Source organism: Mugil cephalus, chromosome 4 (assembly GCF_022458985.1).
Source record: "Mugil cephalus isolate CIBA_MC_2020 chromosome 4, CIBA_Mcephalus_1.1, whole genome shotgun sequence".
NCBI classification, from domain to species: domain Eukaryota; kingdom Metazoa; phylum Chordata; class Actinopteri; order Mugiliformes; family Mugilidae; genus Mugil; species Mugil cephalus.
Window position 1 is genome coordinate 26,571,921 of NC_061773.1, and position 17,406 is coordinate 26,589,326.

Genomic DNA, 17,406 nt, shown 5'->3' on the forward strand with positions numbered 1-17,406 from the left:
ATCAAACATAATCCAGCTAATACACAGTGACACATCTACTGGGTGAAAGATCACAGCTGACTCCAGACAATCACAATCAGTTTAATTAAGCTTAAAATGTAAATTACCCGTACATAAGGCCATAAAAATTAATGCAAAAGTCACTTGATCTTGGTCATTTTAAAAATGTCTTGATTCCCTTGTAATCACATTTGTTATAAAATCTCCACATGAATCTGTTGTGAAGTTCAGACTCTCTGCAGCCTGATCCACGCTGGTCAGTATGTGTAGGGGCAACCCTAGAAACAGATTAGAAGGAATAAGTGAGCAGAGGGAGTTTCACCACTTCACTGCTTATCACTGCAGGAGTGTATATATGTCATGAGGTTACCTGTGGTCGGACAAGTGTGTCATACTTCTCAGGGGTCGCTGCACTCATTATGGTCGTGTAAACAGTGATTCTGAGGAGAGACATTCAAGTTTTATTAAAACACGCTGTGTGTAAGGGTGAAAATACGCAAAATAAGTCTGTAACCGTGTCAGAACCATGCAACTTAAGCTCTTACACAGGGCCCACATCTCTCCCCCCACTACAGGTAAAACAGAAACTGGTCTTTTCACGTGTTGTAAGAAAGTACAGCATCATAGGGCAGACGATTAATAAGATCCTGTCTATCAATTTAATCAACAACCCCTAACATTTGCAACTTGACATACCTGATTTGTCTGTCAAATTTAAAAGAAACCTTCACCAAACACTTGCTTTCTGTGCTAGAACGTGTATTCTTAGAAATTAGATGATGGATCAAGTTTCATCTCAGACTCAGAGGCAAAGAGTGACACTTGAATATGTTGCACTTGACTATGTGACGTGTAAACTACACAGCAAAGACGATGTTCTTCATAAAACATGGGGCCCATTCCTGTCATATATGGATTTGAATATTTCCACTATTATTCATGGTGAAGGACTTATCGACTTATTGAGCTGTTTTGTTCATGATTTTTGCTTGAAAACCAACTTTTGTTTCATGATACTTAATTGTCTTGAGTTGAATTGCTTGTTGATATATTTTTGTTTGGAATTTGACTCAATATCCAAGAGCTGAAGCTGTAATGACCCTTTGTTGTGTTTAAAAGAAACGTTAATCCCTGATGAACTGATCTTTGTTTTCCTCATGGTGTTAATTTATTCGGGAGGCAATAACTGGTAGTTTTTTCACCTCTCTAATTATATGTTTTCTCCGTTGATGTGCTTTTATTTCTGTGCAGCCCTCTCCGGTCATGTAGACGTATCATGCATGGCAGTGTGTATATGTGGAATGTGCCTCCTGAATCTCTCGTCTGTAGAAAGTTCAATTTTGATATGTGTGTGAGCCAAATGTATCATGAAAAAATATAAGCATATATCTAGAAAACAAGCTGTGTGAAGGTTCCTTAAAAACATGCATGAACTCTGCAGACTCTACTGCTGTTCTATGTGCTGCTGTTCCATGTGCTGCTGTTCTACGCGCTGCTGTTCTATACGCTGCTGTTCTGTGCTGCTGTTCTATGTGCTGCTCTCCTATACGCTGCTGTTCTATGTGCTGCTGTTCTATGTGCTGCTTTTCTATATGCTGCATGCTATGAGCTGAACTACGGGGTCAAACAGAGGCCTATTGACAACATTGCTGAGGTGGGACGAGGGGAACTGAAACTGGAATGCACATCATCGCCTCATCTCAACAACATGGACAGTCATGTGAAACAATAATGGGAGCACAGATCGAGAACAGACAACTTCCTCCTTACCCATTACACACTGGATACAGCGACAAAACCTGCAGGATGAGACTCGTGTTATAAATTCATACATTTTCCGAGACGTTTCACAATGTAACACTAGTGAACTTTGGCTCCGTAGTTCAGTAGTGGTGAACTATGATCGAGTTTGTTCATACTATCACCTGATAAAGTGTGTCCATGTTGATGTGAGCTTGTCCGGTAGCATTTAGCGCTTTGTTGGCAGCTTCTCTGATAAATGAACACATGAGAGAAGTAGAACAATAGCAACAACGTCTGTGAAGGTTCTCAGTCATGCAGGTTCATGGTTTATATCTAAAGGGGGTTTAAAAGAGGCAACTGGACTTGTAGAGTTTGGAGAAGATACGGCTGGATACTTACCTACAACAGGTAGGTAACGACAGGTAAGTATCAATCACTGACTGTATATACTATGGACAATAGTATATACAGGTTCCAATGGATTTGGAACCTTGAAAATGAAGCTCAAAGTGGGCGGAGCCTGCGGTTGCCATGTTGGATGAACTTTACTCCACCAACACTCGGATACTGCAAATGGTTAGCTCAAGCTATGTCACTCAAAGTGGAAACTCCTTTAATTATGCAGAATTTTAAACCTTAAATAAAATAAACAAATAAGTTAGAAAAGAAAACATCCCCGTACAGTTGTCTTGAATAGTGAAATAAAATATTGAGACCGAAAAAGACTTTTGAACCAGGCTGTAAACATGTTTAATAATGCTTTAACATGTGGGTCTATGGGGTTTTGCTCCCTTTTGGAGCCTCTAGTGGCCACTAGACGAACTGCAGAGTTTTGCACCTCAGCAGGGACTTCATCAGCTGAAGTGAAACCAGTTCCTGGTTCCTACAGAAACAAGTAAGAGCAAGTTTCCTATAAATTTTACCCACAAAGTTCCTTATTTAAACCTCAACTTCCCACCAGTCTCTTAGAGCCGAAGAAGCTTCAGATGAAATGTCTCATCAAAACTCTCCAAGTCCAGTTGCCTTTTTTTAAAAAACTTCTGGAATAGTAACAAAACAAAACTGTGCGCGTGTTCATCATGTGAGATGACTCACCTTCGATGGTCCGTGGCCGGAGGAGGACGCCAGTGGTCAAAGTTCGTCTCCACCCGGTACCAACTAAAACAGTCAGCGACACACGTTTTAAGAAGCTGTGGCATCGCAATGAACCCCCCCCCTTCATGCACCTCCTCAGATCCTACACCTACTTTCCATTCACGGGGTCCAGAGGCCAGATGTCAGCAGGGCCCTGTCGATCTCTGGTGATCACGACCCCTTCCTTGGCCCGCAGCCCGCCCACGATGAAATACACCCCTGTGATGATGGGGGTTTTTGACAGACGCATCACTGCATCCTGAAAGTTCTCTGCTTCCTCCAGCGTCTGTGAGTACGTCACACACAATTAGTTTCACTTCCCACATGCTGCGAATGTCTCCCCTCCTCCTTTTAAAACGAACTCACCTCCCTCACCAGCCAGCTGACTGGAGACCTCCGGTACAGGACAGCAGACACAAAGTTCTTCCACCAGTTCCACCAGTGATCGGTGCCTGTGACGGCCGCGAGTTGAAAGTTGAAAACCAGAAGAAACAATCAGCTGTAACTTTTCTCCAGCTGTGAGTGGTCGTACCTCGTTGGTCGCCCGACACGGTGAACTTGTGAGGACTCTGTCCGGTCCACAGGCCGACGTAGCCGGCGAAGGACGTCCCCTGGTAGGCCACCTGAAAGAGGGCGACGTCAAACAGGCTCAAGTCGACTGGTGATTGGACTTAAATGACCGTTAGCTGTGTACGCTTTCAATACATACTTTTCCATTCTTGAGGAAAACTACGTTGACAGTCATGTTCCTCAGAATAGGATGAGGGTAATCAAGATTCCTGCCGTGGTACACGTGCCCATTTTTGTCCTGAGCTACGATGCTAGTGCAAAATCTAGGGGACGCATAGAGTTTGTTGGCATGAGAAGACTTTCACCAGCTTCCTGAGGGTCTCAGCTTAGTACATGTGTTTCCACTACCATATGTTCCCCAGTGGATTCAAAGTCATACGTACGCAGATACTTCGTAGGCAAAGTTGAGCATGATGACGTCGGACAGGCCTCCTCCCAGATGAGAGGCCAGGCCGCGGATCTCCCCCGCGTAAGGCTGAGGCATGTACTCCTCCAGGGCCGCCACAACAGGCTTAATTGCATGATGAACCCATTTTGGAATTGTAGTACTGAAAAAAAACACAACAAAAAATCTAAGCGTCAGCACTGGACTAAATGCTGGAGTCGTAATATTTATTAAACAGCATCATATCCGAAACAACTCTATATACTGCTATAACACATATTTAATAACCCATACTTATACTGACACTGTGCAATAACACACGTTCACTTTCTTTTCATACTTGTACATATTTCTTTAGTAGACTCTGGACTAACCATTTGGAATAATATCCTACTGTGCAACACAACATATTCAGTGTTATTACAGAGCAACAACTCAGAGGGCATGTTCACTTACACTTTACATACATAAATATATATATGTTTATACTTTTTTAATTGATGCATGTATTCTAATTCTAATTGCCTTCAGATTCTACATATTCTAATTTGCCGACATTGCTCTTTGTTCTGAACAATTTGAGTAGGAGCTGCTGTAACAAAAGTAACAGTAATTCTGATTCAGTTATATTCAACATATTCTTCTTACATCTCATTATAAGACTTTTGCATTTGGGCAATTTTATTTGGAACATAAATGCTGAACGAATGTCAGTCTCATCCGTTACCAGCATCACAAGATAATGACTGATAATGTTTAAATGAATAAATACAGAGGCAAGAGTTTGTCCTTTCGAATTTTTATTTGTTACGTGCTTATAGTATCATTTTTTTATGCTAATCAGTGTCTTAAATAGTGTACAACTCCCAGAAAGTAGCACAGAATGATACAGAGGTCATTAAAGAAAAACATTTTGCAAAATGTGCATTTGCCCTGTACTTTGGGGAGAGTAACATACTGACTCTGTCTTAGTTCATTTATTCATGTCTTGTCAGATAATATTACTTCTGTTATAAATAAACTAATAAATAAAAATGTGATAATGAAATGAGCAGAGATCTAAATGTTCCATGTAGACACTTAACAAGGTCACAGCTCCATGCTGCTCCACTTTACTGTAATTCTATTTAGTTTATTAGCGACACGGGACCAGAAGTAGCCTGATAACGCTTAGTAAAAAGATTCAAATGACCCGATTATAACTTTATGGAAAAAGAAAAACAAAAAGATAAAAAGTGTCTAAAGTAGAAACTTACTCAATGATTTCTGCGGCCGCTTTATTCAGGTAGTCTATGTCGAAGACTTCCAGGAGAGGCCTCCATCTCTCCTCCGGAGCTGCGTCCAGGCTGATGTTCACCGACGGTGGAGGGAGCTCCGCCCGGCTCAGCGCTGCGGCTCCGACCACCTCCACCACCAGCACCGCCACCAGCACCGCCTTCACCAGCCCCAGCCCCAGCACCAGCGGCTCCGTCCGCGACATCACGTCCGCTCCGGCCTGGGTGAACTGCGGCTTGACACCCACGGCTCTTCCTGCGTGGGATTCTGATGCGGACGTAAACAAGAGCGACACTTCCACTCAGGGCCTTGCTTCAAAATAAAAGCATTTGCAGTAAATGCAGTGGAATGCAGTGGGCTGGTGCTCAGGCTAAAAGGGACGATCTGGACGCGTTTTGTTGTTATGGCTGTAAAACGGCCAGGAAATGAGTGAAGTCTGAGAGCTTTGGTCGCTTTTCCCAGGAGGAGTTGAACTTGACTTGTCAACAACTTAAAGCCTATTGCACACTACATGGTTACATTCACAACAGTTTAAAAGAAGAAAAATTGAACCTATGTCCAGAATGATCATTTTTTGAGTCTAAGACTCTGTATGTGCAAATAACAGTGCAAAGGGGGAAATGCATTCCAAACATTCACAATCACTCAAATCACATATTATTATTGTGCATGAAGTTTTGATTTGACACTTGAAATGTGAACCTATACGTGTGTGCAAAAAAAAATGTGCAAAAGAAAACTAAATACAAAGTGCATTTTCAACATTCTCAAGTCAAATATTATAACAATATAACTTTATACAGTCACACTAAAATATTACAATATCTACACATTAGCTGACTGCTCAATAAGGAAGTGATTGAAGCAGTTCCTGCCTATCTTACTACCGTAATGACCCATATATGTGCGCATGCCAACAATTCTCAGCTTTCCAACACAGCTGGATTTTTTTCTGATCGGATAAACTTTGATAGAGTTACGGTAACAACACTCTGTACATGGAAAACACAGGCCGTAGAGGATTAAGGTTATTTCTAACACGGTCACAAGCAGCGACTGTATTAAAAAGTCTGAGTGGAACAAATGTTCAGATTGTTTTATAAGTAAAAGTAGGACCCTGAGTCTGCAGTGACAATCTTCAGTGTAAAAGCATCAAAACTTTAAGTACAGCTGTCATCTTGTAGCTGGTTCAGATCAGTTTTAGCCTGTTCTTGTGTAATTAAATCATGTTTGGAGCTCTTCGTATTTGGAGCAATTCGACCTGCTCTATTGTGACTGCTTACATTTATTTTTGTAGTATTATGAACCTAATTTGCATAGGATTATTAGTTATTTGGGATAACTACTGATACTGATGTCTAACATTAGCCAGGATACTCCCAGGTCGTAACTGACAATTGTTGTAATAAATAAGAGAGCAAATAAATGTAATTTGTGCAGCATTTATTTGACTAATACAATATAACTGTATTATACTAATACGACAACTATTACTACTACCAGTACTACTGCTAATAATAATAAAGTCTCATTTTTAGCATTACTTTGCTGCAGGATTCTTTTTATTTCAATTTGTTTACTATTTTTATTTATTTATTTTTTCTTTCTGTAGTTTTGTACTGAGAACTCTTTCATTTTGAACACGTCCGTCAGGATTTGTTCTCGTTGTTCTTGGAATGTGTGAATCTAAGAATCTAAGAATCTAAGAAGAAAGATCTTAACTGAGGCTGCAAAATCAAACATAATCTGTTATGCATGATCTAAGTCTGCCTGCAGGAGACGAGCGTGCGGTGACGTAATGTTTTGGTGAAACTGTCAGTCAGAGTAGATTCAGGTTTACGGCCCACACTTCTACTGAGACGGGTGTTCATTTCTACACAGGAAGGAAGATCAGACCCTCTGCTTCCTCCATCTGTCACTGTCACAGCATAATGTTCCTGAATGTTTTCTTGTGAATCAATGATAAAACAAAATAAACATCCATGTGTAAATATTCATGTCTCTTGCGATGCCTCGCAGGAATCAGGACTCACCATCAACTGTTACCACAGAGTAAAGAAAATGAGCTTTAATGATGCTCATCCAGCCTAGTAATTAAAAAAAAAAATATGGTTCCAAGGTTTTAAGGCTGATTATTATTCCAAAACATGAGCTACATGAAATGGAATAAACTAAGCAGTGAGGTCCAGTGACCGGCACCAATTATCTTGTCATCACAGCACCTGTTAGTAGCAGGATAAAATAAGCAGTAAGTGAACACCTTGTCCTCAAAGTGTGGATGTGAGCGAGTCTGACGAGAGCCAGACTGTGACGTCTAGACGACCGGATCAGAATGTCTCCATGTTCCTGGTCTGCAGAGGTCAGCATCTATGAACAAAGGTCCAAGGAAGGAGGAGAACCAGAGACGGGGTCATGGACCAAGGATCAGTGGTTCTGATCCAACAGACAAGCTAACGGAGCTCAGACTGATGAAGAAGATGATGCTGGTTCTGATAGAAAGGAGTCAGAACATCCGGTGGATCACAGCTGGTTTAGTTTGGGGCTGTGGAGCTGCAGACCAGTCAGGGTGTCCACGCTGACCTCTGACCTCTGACCTCTGATGGAAGCTCCTACAGTTCTTTTATATCACGGGTGTGTGCCCTTACTCTTACCTGGGGAACACATGGCACCAGGAAGCATTGTGGGAAGAAGGTAAGCCAGAGGAGGCAGAGAGATGATTCTGTCAGTGTTCTGCTGGGAACCCTTGGGTCCTGCCATCCTCCCACCTCACCACTGTTTCCGACCATGTCCACTTTTTCATAGATGTTCCCTGGTGGCTCTGGCCTCTTCCAGCAGAACAAAGCTATGATGGTTCAGGAATGGCTTGAGGAGCACAACAACGAGTTTGAGGAGTTGAACTAGCCTCCAAAGTCCCCAGATCTCAATCCAACCGAGCATCTGTGGGACGAGCTGGACAAACAGATCAACAAAAGTATTCACTACATCATAAACTCTATTTATTTTCATGTGTTCTTGCAATGAGCAGGTGTAAATATTAGAAATAAAATATATATCTCTCCCACTGAGTTGATTTTAGAATAGAACAGAAACATTTGCAGGAGCAACTGAATGAGCTTCTGAATGAAACCCGTCCTCAGCCCGTCCTCCATGTTTCTGGACAAAAGAATGTTTCTTTACCTCCTCTTCTATGTCATCCTTTTCCCGTTCTGAGAAATCCTGCCCTCGTGACACACACTGGTCTCCACGGAGTTCCAGAGTGGTCTGAGCCGCTACGTCGGTCAGACGTTAATCAGGCAGATCCTCAATGACACGGTCATTCTTTTAGATGCTATCACACTTGTGTGGGTCAGGCCTTCCTGGAAGCCTGCTATTTTCTCATGACAATGAGCTAACACTTCAGTCAGCGAGGCTCCAGAGAGACCACATCCTGCCCCGGCTCAATCATCAATTCACACAGTCGGGAGAAGACAGGGTCAGATAAGACTGTGGGTCTACTGAGGACGACACAACAGCAAAGCATAAAGGAATATGTAGTAATACATTAACGCTGCGACTTAGAAGGTTACTCCCTGACAAACATCATGTGTTTGAAGTTTTTCTTAATCTTTATTCACATATCCTTAATTTCCAGAGGAAGGATCTTGTAAACAGTATTTATACCAGGGTCATCTGACATGAACCTGGAACCAGCATGAAGTGAAGCAGCGACTCCACAAGGTGGCGCCCGTGTTGCATTTTTGAGTTGAGGAGAACTTGGAGCGGTTCTGGTGAAGAGTCAGTCTAAGAACAGCTGGGATCTCTTCCAAAATGACAAAATGCTGTTGTGACTACAAGAAAAAAACACATTCCCACACATGTCGGTAGACGAGGTGGGTGGTGAGCGGATCAAGATCCTTTTTATTTTCATTATTACTTACAGCTACAGCTGCGTAACCAGCCAGGAAACAGCAGCGGGCCGAGGAGCAGCGAGTCGAAGGATGCTTAGATTCCATATTATTAAAAGTGAAAGCGAATCAAAGGCTTTAATGTCCCACCACGCACATGCAAACAACAAGCGTTCACACAGTGGTGCACGCAGGTTCAGCAGAAATTAATTATCTCTGCACATTTATTATCGTTCCACAAAAGTAAATTTACGGTAATTTATTGTTTATGTTTTCATTTTTACCAAAGTGATTACCTCTACTTTTCAATTTATAGCTTCATTTATATTATTAATATAATATAAATAAAGTGAAATATTATTGTAGCACAGTGGTGAAAGTTTAAGAAATAAATGTGATAAATAAATATTTTTTTGATATATAAATATATGTCCTTTGCAAAGATCTTTAGAAATCCTGCACAATTTGAAATGCGTACATCCTGTAATCCAAGACATGCTATTGATTTACAGAGGCTGTGCTGCTTTGTGGGTTATGTAAGTGTTATGTAAGTGTGTGTTGTTATGAGGAGCTGTCAGGTTGGCCGGCTACGACACGTTCAAGCCAACAGGCAGTCAAACACAAATTCCACGGGGAGGACAAAAAAAGAGAAGCTTTATTAATATTTTAATATATATATCAATAATACTTTATATACAAAATATGTACAACCATGTGTTAACGTTTCAAAATAAAAATCCCAAGTACCTCTTTCTATATAAAACTATTATTTTTTGTTTGAGTCTTACATTCACTCTGTTTGCCACAGACACAGAGATTTGAAGCGAACACGTCTAAACACTTGTTGTGTCTGCGAGTAAAGGCAACAGCATGAGCTAAAACCAGGCCTCGACTCGACCGGGGAACCTGGGGGCCAGGATGCACATTGGGCAATTACGCACACTGTACACGTTTTTGCAGCATACAGCGAAAATGGCCACCTCCACCTGAAACCACCTCCTTCCTCCTCCCTCCTCCCTCCTCCCTCCTCCCTCCGGTAGCTCTACTAATACCCACCAGCGGGGCCACGTATCAAAAATAGAGATGTACAAGTAGCATGAGCAGAAAAAATAATTACAAGACGTTACTTCACAGGAACTCCATCTAAAATGCACAAACAGTCATGAGTCACAAATAAAATGGTAAAAGCGCGTATGTCCACGAGTGACACACCTCGTACAGTGTCAACGCCCTGAATTCTTTAAACATCATGATCTCTTGTGCACATTTAGCTCTGACATAACTAAAGGGTGACGCCTCAGACATATATATCTATATAAATATATATAGATAGAGAGGTTTATTTTTTGGTAACATTCTACATATTGGTTTTGTTGCAGTTGCTGAAGCGACAAATACTGAAGAAGGTAGATCCTCCATGAACAGATCTACAGCAGGTGATAAGAATTCAAGCAGCATCTACGAGGGGCTTTAGTTCAATCTTTACATTCATTAGAGACGTGACGTTGTGTAATTGTGTGTTCGTGTTAATGCGAATCATCTGGAGGGCGGGGGCTTGTCTGTGCATTACATTCTGGGTTCGACTCTGACATTCAACACTGAGCGCAGAGAAGACAAACATAGCTAAAAATAAAAAGTTAAAAACCTCTCGCCGTCTCGTGTCCACGCTGCAAACCGACCGTGTTCACAGTGTTTCAGAGCAACGGGTGTGATATGAGACCTTCGCCTGGGCCACTCCAGGTTTGCCCTCAAAAGTCCGCCTTCGGGTTTGGGGGCCGATGACGGGACAGTTACCGTTTGGGGGTGCTGTGCTGGGGCGGGACTACGGCGGGGGTTTGAAGGGACGCCACAGCGTTTGTGTTTCTTCTGCCCTCTATCCGTTTCACCCCGTTCAACATTCAGAGGACAAGATTCTGTCTCAGACACGTCTGCTTAGTCTTTGGTTTCCAAGTTCAAAGGGGGGACCTGCTTTAAAGCTTTGTGGAGAGCGGGGGAGTCCATAGGGGTCTGGTGGGGTACTGGAGACCCGGCCCTGGGGGACATGACCAGGGAAGAGGGCAGCGTGTCCGGAGGGAGGCTCGCCATGGAGCCGTTCATGCTCGGGTACATGACCGGCATGCCCCCGGTGTACCAGCACTTCTCCAGCATGGGCAGGTACGCCGCCGCCGCTGCAGCCGCCGGGGGGAGGAGGTAGAAGGGGAGGCAGAACGGGGGCTGGTTGGGGGAGAAGCTCATGTAACCGCCAGGACCTCCTGCCGCGTGACCGGACAGGGCGTCATCCTCCAAGGAGTCCGACCTGGACCTCTTGGCCTGAGGCTCGTCACTCTCCCGCTTGACTGCGCCGGGCGTCCGCTCAGACGGGGGGCGCTTGAGCTCGGCCTCCCTGGCGTGGCTCTCTGTCCACTGCGCTTTGGGGTCGCGCTTGTCGTGCTCTCCCCCGTAGCCGCTGTCGGTGTCTGTGTCGCTGCCGCTCTGCTCCCCCGTCCCGTGGGGGTAAGTCCTTTGAATGACGGGGACACAGTTCTTAGCGGGGCCCTCTGAGGCCCTCTGAGGCTGCCCGGGGGGTTTGTTCTGGGTGGGCTCGGCTGGCTGAGGGCCGCTGGGATGCTGCAGGACTTCGGCTGCCACCTTCTGGATGTGACTGATGACGTTTGAAGGGGTCAGGTCTCTGCTGCTCTCCTGGCTGGCCAGGTAGTGGAGGACTTCTTTAGCGCACAGGTGAAAGCCGGAGCGGAACATCTCCTCACTGCTCTCTGCACCTTCGCCTCCATGGTCGCCTGGTGATTAGAGGCCCAGCATTAAAAACAAAACCACCAAACTCACTGCATGCAGAAATTTAGTTAGTCCACTGATGCTCATTGACAAAAAAATTAATTAATTAATTAAAAAAAAAAAAAAAAAAACTGAACGTACTGATCTTTAGGTCCTTCTGCAGCGTCATGATTTTCTGCTGCTGCTGCTCCAGGAGGGCACTCAGGGCCTTCACATGCTTCAGAGTGAGCTCCAGCACCACGGCTTTCTCCAAATGACCCAGCGTCTAAAACAGGAAGACCTTCGATAAGCATGTTGATCTTTCTTATGTAACACATTCTGCAGCTGAACAGAGGACAAAGCCTCCAACACGGAGGAAGTCATGCAATCCAGTACACGCACGCACGCACACACGGAGACACAACCCTTCATAACAAATTCAAATAATTTAAAAAAATTATCAATTAATTAAAAACACAAAATAATAAAAATAAAATAAAAAGTATTGTTAAAAACTGTCATTTTCTGTAAAAGTTAAAAATCAGAATGCATTTTTTTTTTTTTTTCCAGATTTACTCTTTTAAAATCCAACACTATTTTTTGAAGCACTTCACAAAACTGAACCCACTCTCTGCGGCTCAGAAGAACCATGTGGCTCAGACGCGCCATATGTTCAAGATAATACTCACTGTAAGCTTCAGATGTTCTGGCAGCAGATCCTTCAGCTGCGCGATGCACTCGTTGATTCTGTCCCGTCTTTTCTTCTCGATGAGCCGGTGCGGCAGCTTGTAGGTCTCCTGGAGGAAGGTCGCACTCAGTCAGACACTGATCTCTTTAAACTTGGCGACAATGAGCGTTTCAGTGAGAATTTACCTTGCTCTCATCCCCGCGCTTCATGCCCCTCCTGGGCTTGTACACATAGATGGGAAACTCCATTCTTTTTTTTGGTGGGGGGAGACAAGATAAAATTAGACGAGTGTCTAAAATGCGCAGAGAAGAACAGAAAAGAATCAAAAACAAGATGAAATGTTCATTTTACCCGTGCATGTCCAGTGACTGGCGCTTTGGAACACAGGGAGGGGGTTGCGCACTGGTAATCCTCTCCATGTCGCTTCACCGTGAAATAAAAACCCGAAGAAATCGCTTCAAAAGCCTTAAAAAACGCGTCCCAGATGTTCCGTCTGCTACCGCGATTCAAACCCACAGAGGAGTCATTGAATGTAGAAATAAAAGAGAGAAAGGAAAGTATCTCCTAGTATCCAGTGTTTGCGTTCCCGTTGAGAGTTGCAGCCGGAGCGCGGCTGGATGTTGTCACCCTGAGGTCTGGGCTCGGTAGTATGCCTGGGGAGACTCCACGCAGCGTGTGAGAGCTGGGTGGGTTTATGACTGACTACGTGTTAAATAAACCCTGTGACTGCAGGCACGTCTCTCAGCCTCAGACACACACTCCGCTCCGTCACATGAGACTCACGTGTTGGACGGCGCTTTCAACTCCTCACCCTCCCCTCCCCTCCCCCCTCACTCACTCACTCACACACACACACACACACACACACACACACACACACACACGCACACACACACACACACACACACATCTCTAGTATTCCTCCTCCTCCTCCGCTGAGTCCCGTGTCCCACCATGCTCCGTGTTTGGAGAGCTGAGTGTTTACAAAGACAGAAAGTAGAGCAACAGACCCGCAGCAGATTTTAGAAACTCTAAAGGGATTCTAGTTCTGTTTAAAAAAAAATAGATACATATATATATATTTTTTTATTTTATTTATTTTTTTTTTTGCATTTTAGCTCTTAGCTTGAGGTTTGTTCTAGAAGGTCAGAATTTAAAGATGCCCCCAGGAAAATAGTTCACGACACAAAAGTAATAATAATAATAATAATAATAATAAAAGAGATTCACATCTACCGAGGACAAATAATAAAATATTCATGCAGCGTTAATTTCTATTATTATATTTAACGTATCTACATTTAACACTTTGCTTTGTTTTTACATTCCGCATTCCGGTGTCTTCCGGGTATCACGCGCTCACCCCTCACCGTGGACACCGTGTAAGTTCAGACTGTACCGGTGGCACGTGCACCTGCGGCGAGATGACACAGCCACGGAGCGGAACGGGGAGAGGGGGGAGGGACGGGGGGGGGTCACGTTGAGCTCCTCATGGCCGACTGAGAGCGAGAGAGAGAGAGAGAGAGAGAGCGAGAGAGAGAGCGCGCGCGAGAGAGAGCGGATCCATGCCGATGACGTCAGTCTCACAGATAACCGAGAGTACCCGACTGGTCGGTCGGTTCCACCCGCCGACGTCCCGAAGCAGACAGACTATAAATAGAAACGGCTTCAAAACAACTGGAGCGGGGGTGGGGGGGTCGGACAACACTTGCTCTGAATTTCGATAAAATCTGAAACAAAACAACATAATAATCTGGTGTTTCTAACGTATCTTCATATCTTTTTTTTTTTAAATCTCAGATCTCATTAACGTGTCCAAGTCGAATTTTACGCAGATTATTCCACAAATCTTTTTAGTTCTACTAATGACTCTTTGCCTTCAGTTAAATTCAGTCTCACTGGCACATTATTAGGTCACCTCTACATTTATGACTGCAATAAATAGACGAATAAATAGACGTGCTTTGCTGCAGTTTATTTCGTCATCTTTATATATATATTTATATAAAAATAAAACAAATAAATAAAATCATTTTGGCTGTAGATGATTCTTCCTGAGACTTGTAAACAGTCTTCCAGGAAAGTCCCTGACTAATGAGGATATATGCAATGCTCAATCTTCAGATTACACACAGACAAAAGGAGGCACGGTTTCCAGTCAGCACAGACGGTTTCTCCAAAAGCCGGAAGATTAACTCAGGATGTGGCCCAGTTTATTTTTTGAAGTGGGAAATGCTGACAGGAATTCCTGCAACAATCCATGCGTTACACATCGAAGAACGGGTTGATGATTGTCACAAGAAATTGAAGTTACGTCTCCACAGTTTCCTCCAAGTATGATCTGTCTTTATATTCACGCTTTTAACGGAGTGTTGACACATTTTACTGCGTTTTAAACATAGCTGAACTAAATAAAGGACAAAACGGCAGCATGAAGACGAGTGAGTCATGAGTAACAGAGGGCGTTGAAATCCTCTTTAAAGATGAAAAAATAAAAATCCCATTTTACCGTAGTCCCATAACGCCACACAATGATCAATAAACACACAAACACGGTGTGTGAAGTAAAGGATAATTACATCCAGTTTAATAAATAATTCTACTTTATTATACAAATTGACAGTGCTTACATTTTATTTCGTCTTAACATACATAAGTAAGAGTTTTTTCTTCAGCTCATTTTTTTCTATACAAAAGCGAAGGTAAGCAACAAACCTTATTTACACATATATAGTCCAAAAAAATAAAATAAAATAAAATAAATAAATAGTTGAACTAACATGTTTTAGGAACTTAAAAGTTAGAGAAAAGCAGCAAATGTTTGAGACTCAGCTGGAGGACGACGACAGGCACAAATGGAGCAAGTTTGCAAAAAACAAAAAGGGAGAAGGGGGAAATTCTGCCCATGATTTTTATTACTGTATAAATTACACAACTCCTGAGCAAACTGTTATAGCATGAGTGACGGTTTAAATAATATTCTAAATGTCTTTTACAACCCTGTTAAATAAGAAAGCGGATTTATCATAAAATAAGTTACTGAGACGTGACACCGTTGGATTTACACAGGTGAAACCAAACTACCGCTCTCACACCATAAATATATATATATGTGTATATATATATATATATATATGTACTATCTCTATGGAGTGCAGAAGTCACTCAGGAAGTATGCACATTGTTAAGAAATAAAAGAAATGTAAAATCAAGAAGGCCAGCTTATTAAATATTAGCTCTATTTTTTTTTTTTTTTGTGCAAGTACAGACAAACCAAGAGCTTCCTAATCTATCCAGTGACGGTAAAGTACAAAAACATTGGCCCAAAACTTTTAAATAAGACGTAGTTGATGGAACTTAAATCCACACACCGGTGAGGTTGCATATTTAAGTTAATATATTGCACAACATAGAAAAATAAGACATTTAATACTGCTCAGTAAGCCAGAAATATAAACAGAAATCATTAAAGTGAAATGATAATAAGAAGAATTAAAAAAAAGAACATAATAGAAGGAAAAGACTCATTCCTGTCCAGTCAACATTATCGTGTTTCAAGTTGAACCTGTGAAAGGCCATGTGATGAGAAATCTGATTTATTTCTAGAGCGTTTGGCACCGACTCCAACTGAACAGAACGAGATGGGTGTGTGTTACCGCCCCGGGGTAACTGGTGCGTGGGGCACAGCTACACGTCGCGTTATGACTATCTATGTTACAGTGTTTCCCTACCGTTCTAAGTGACACTCAGTGCAGTATACATTATGTGCAACCTCGGGGTGAGGACTGCGAGCTCCGTCCCGGCGTCTTCACGCCGCCCCTCCCCGGCCCTCACGCCGGCTGCTGGGGGTTGACGTTCAGGTGCTGAGGGTGTCCCAACAGGCCGATCCTCTGCTTCTGCTTCCTCTGTTCTGTCATCTGAAGAAGGCACAGATAACACATTCAAAAAAATTAATAAAAACACGCTGCACCTGCCGCCATGCACATCCTCCTCTCCTCTACCGTCCTCTACCGTCCTCTGCTTCGCTCTGAGGAAAGAAACGCCGCACGGACTCTCGGCTCAAAAGAAACGAGTTGATCTGAAATCCTGACGACTTTGTCATCCACTTTACTGAGCGTCTTCTGAGGAAAGTAGAAGAATGTAAACTACTAAGACTGAGAGTGAGTCAATAGAAATTTCAGAGATCAAGCAAAGCACATGAGTCATAACACAGGTGTTAACCTTTATAGCAGAAGGAAAGAGAATGGCTTTTCTGCTAAGAATTAACTTTAATTAACATAAGGTAGTGATTTGCACCTTAGCACTGAAACGCAACGATATTAAAAGTGAGAGGAAGCGTGGTCCTGTAATGAGTGTGGCAGAAGAAATAATTCGTGTTAGAGGAAAATATCATGTAAGCACACTAAGTTTGAACTCGGCAGTAAAATGCAGACCCTTTTTTGCTCGGTATTTTTCTCAATTAAACTATTTTCTTTGGAGTGAACCATTCTAGAAACATCCGGTTGCACAATTTTCCCGTCATCTTCTTTTTATCGGCTCATAACAAAGTAGAACAGTTAAATTCTGCACGTCCTCCTTTATGAAGCTTTTTTTTTTTATATCAAATCATTTTAAAAGAGGCCCAAACTGGACGGACGGTGAATTTGGTGAAGCTGCAGTGAAATGTGACTGATGCTAATGTGCCCTTGACAAATAATCATTTCCTTCTGTCTGGGTCAAAATGTCTCGAGACATTCACTTCCTCTCAGAAAGTTGTCATTTCAGGACTAACGACATTTTTTTTTTTTTTTTTTTTTTTACAATTCTGTTTACTAGAAACAGAAATTGTGTAATTGTAACCTTTATTTGCCTTATTGTGCAACATACAGTTGTCTTCTCTCACAGGACCATGATGATAGGAGAAGAAAAACACTCAAGGCATTAAATTAGAGGTAAATAAGAAAAATGAAAGCACCAATCTTTGCTAACGGGTCAAT

General features: G+C 42.6%; 3 protein-coding genes across 16 annotated transcripts in view; all 3 read right to left on the minus strand.

Moving 5' to 3' along the window:
* Positions 1–61: 61 nt before the first annotated feature.
* LOC125006510 (N-acylethanolamine-hydrolyzing acid amidase-like) lies at positions 62–5,374 on the minus strand. Its single transcript, XM_047582590.1, has 11 exons — positions 5,089–5,374; positions 3,831–3,995; positions 3,587–3,710; positions 3,410–3,500; positions 3,244–3,329; positions 2,991–3,163; positions 2,839–2,901; positions 1,926–1,992; positions 1,771–1,799; positions 371–440; positions 62–278 (listed from the first exon to the last, which is right to left on the minus strand). Exons 1-11 carry the CDS (start codon positions 5,310–5,312, stop codon positions 258–260), a joined length of 1,113 nt encoding a protein of 370 aa, XP_047438546.1. The 5' UTR covers positions 5,313–5,374; the 3' UTR covers positions 62–257.
* A 4,254-nt stretch (positions 5,375–9,628) lies between these two features.
* Positions 9,629–13,184, minus strand: bhlhe40 (basic helix-loop-helix family, member e40). Its single transcript, XM_047582589.1, has 5 exons — positions 12,782–13,184; positions 12,616–12,679; positions 12,432–12,539; positions 11,905–12,028; positions 9,629–11,768 (listed from the first exon to the last, which is right to left on the minus strand). Exons 1-5 carry the CDS (start codon positions 12,847–12,849, stop codon positions 10,924–10,926), a joined length of 1,209 nt encoding a protein of 402 aa, XP_047438545.1. The 5' UTR covers positions 12,850–13,184; the 3' UTR covers positions 9,629–10,923.
* A 1,806-nt stretch (positions 13,185–14,990) lies between these two features.
* LOC125006285 (inositol 1,4,5-trisphosphate receptor type 1-like) overlaps positions 14,991–17,406 on the minus strand; it is an 87,872-nt gene continuing 85,456 nt past the window's right edge. For all 14 annotated transcript variants that reach the window (XM_047582214.1, XM_047582209.1, XM_047582220.1 and 11 more), the window contains one exon: positions 14,991–16,347. In XM_047582214.1, coding sequence (XP_047438170.1) covers positions 16,261–16,347 — 87 coding nt within the window. In that variant the 3' untranslated portion in view covers positions 14,991–16,260. The remainder of the gene's footprint in view (positions 16,348–17,406) is intronic.

What these genes read in the sequence shown, in the direction of transcription:
- LOC125006510 (XM_047582590.1), bottom strand. Translation starts at nt 5,312, where the DNA reads ATGTCGCGGACGGAGCCGCTGGTGCTGGGGCTGGGGCTGGTGAAGGCG. An exon ending in CGTGTCGGGCGACCAACGAG is followed by an intron (nt 3,330 to 3,409) that starts GTACGACCACTC and finishes CGGCCGTCACAG; the next exon opens with GCACCGATCACTGGTGGAAC. An exon ending in CCGGCCACGGACCATCGAAG is followed by an intron (nt 1,993 to 2,838) that starts GTGAGTCATCTC and finishes TTCATTTATCAG; the next exon opens with AGAAGCTGCCAACAAAGCGC.
- bhlhe40 (XM_047582589.1), bottom strand. Translation starts at nt 12,849, where the DNA reads ATGGAGAGGATTACCAGTGCGCAACCCCCTCCCTGTGTTCCAAAGCGC. An exon ending in AGCGCGGGGATGAGAGCAAG is followed by an intron (nt 12,540 to 12,615) that starts GTAAATTCTCAC and finishes ACCTTCCTCCAG; the next exon opens with GAGACCTACAAGCTGCCGCA. An exon ending in GCAGAAGGACCTAAAGATCA is followed by an intron (nt 11,769 to 11,904) that starts GTACGTTCAGTT and finishes TCTAATCACCAG; the next exon opens with GCGACCATGGAGGCGAAGGT.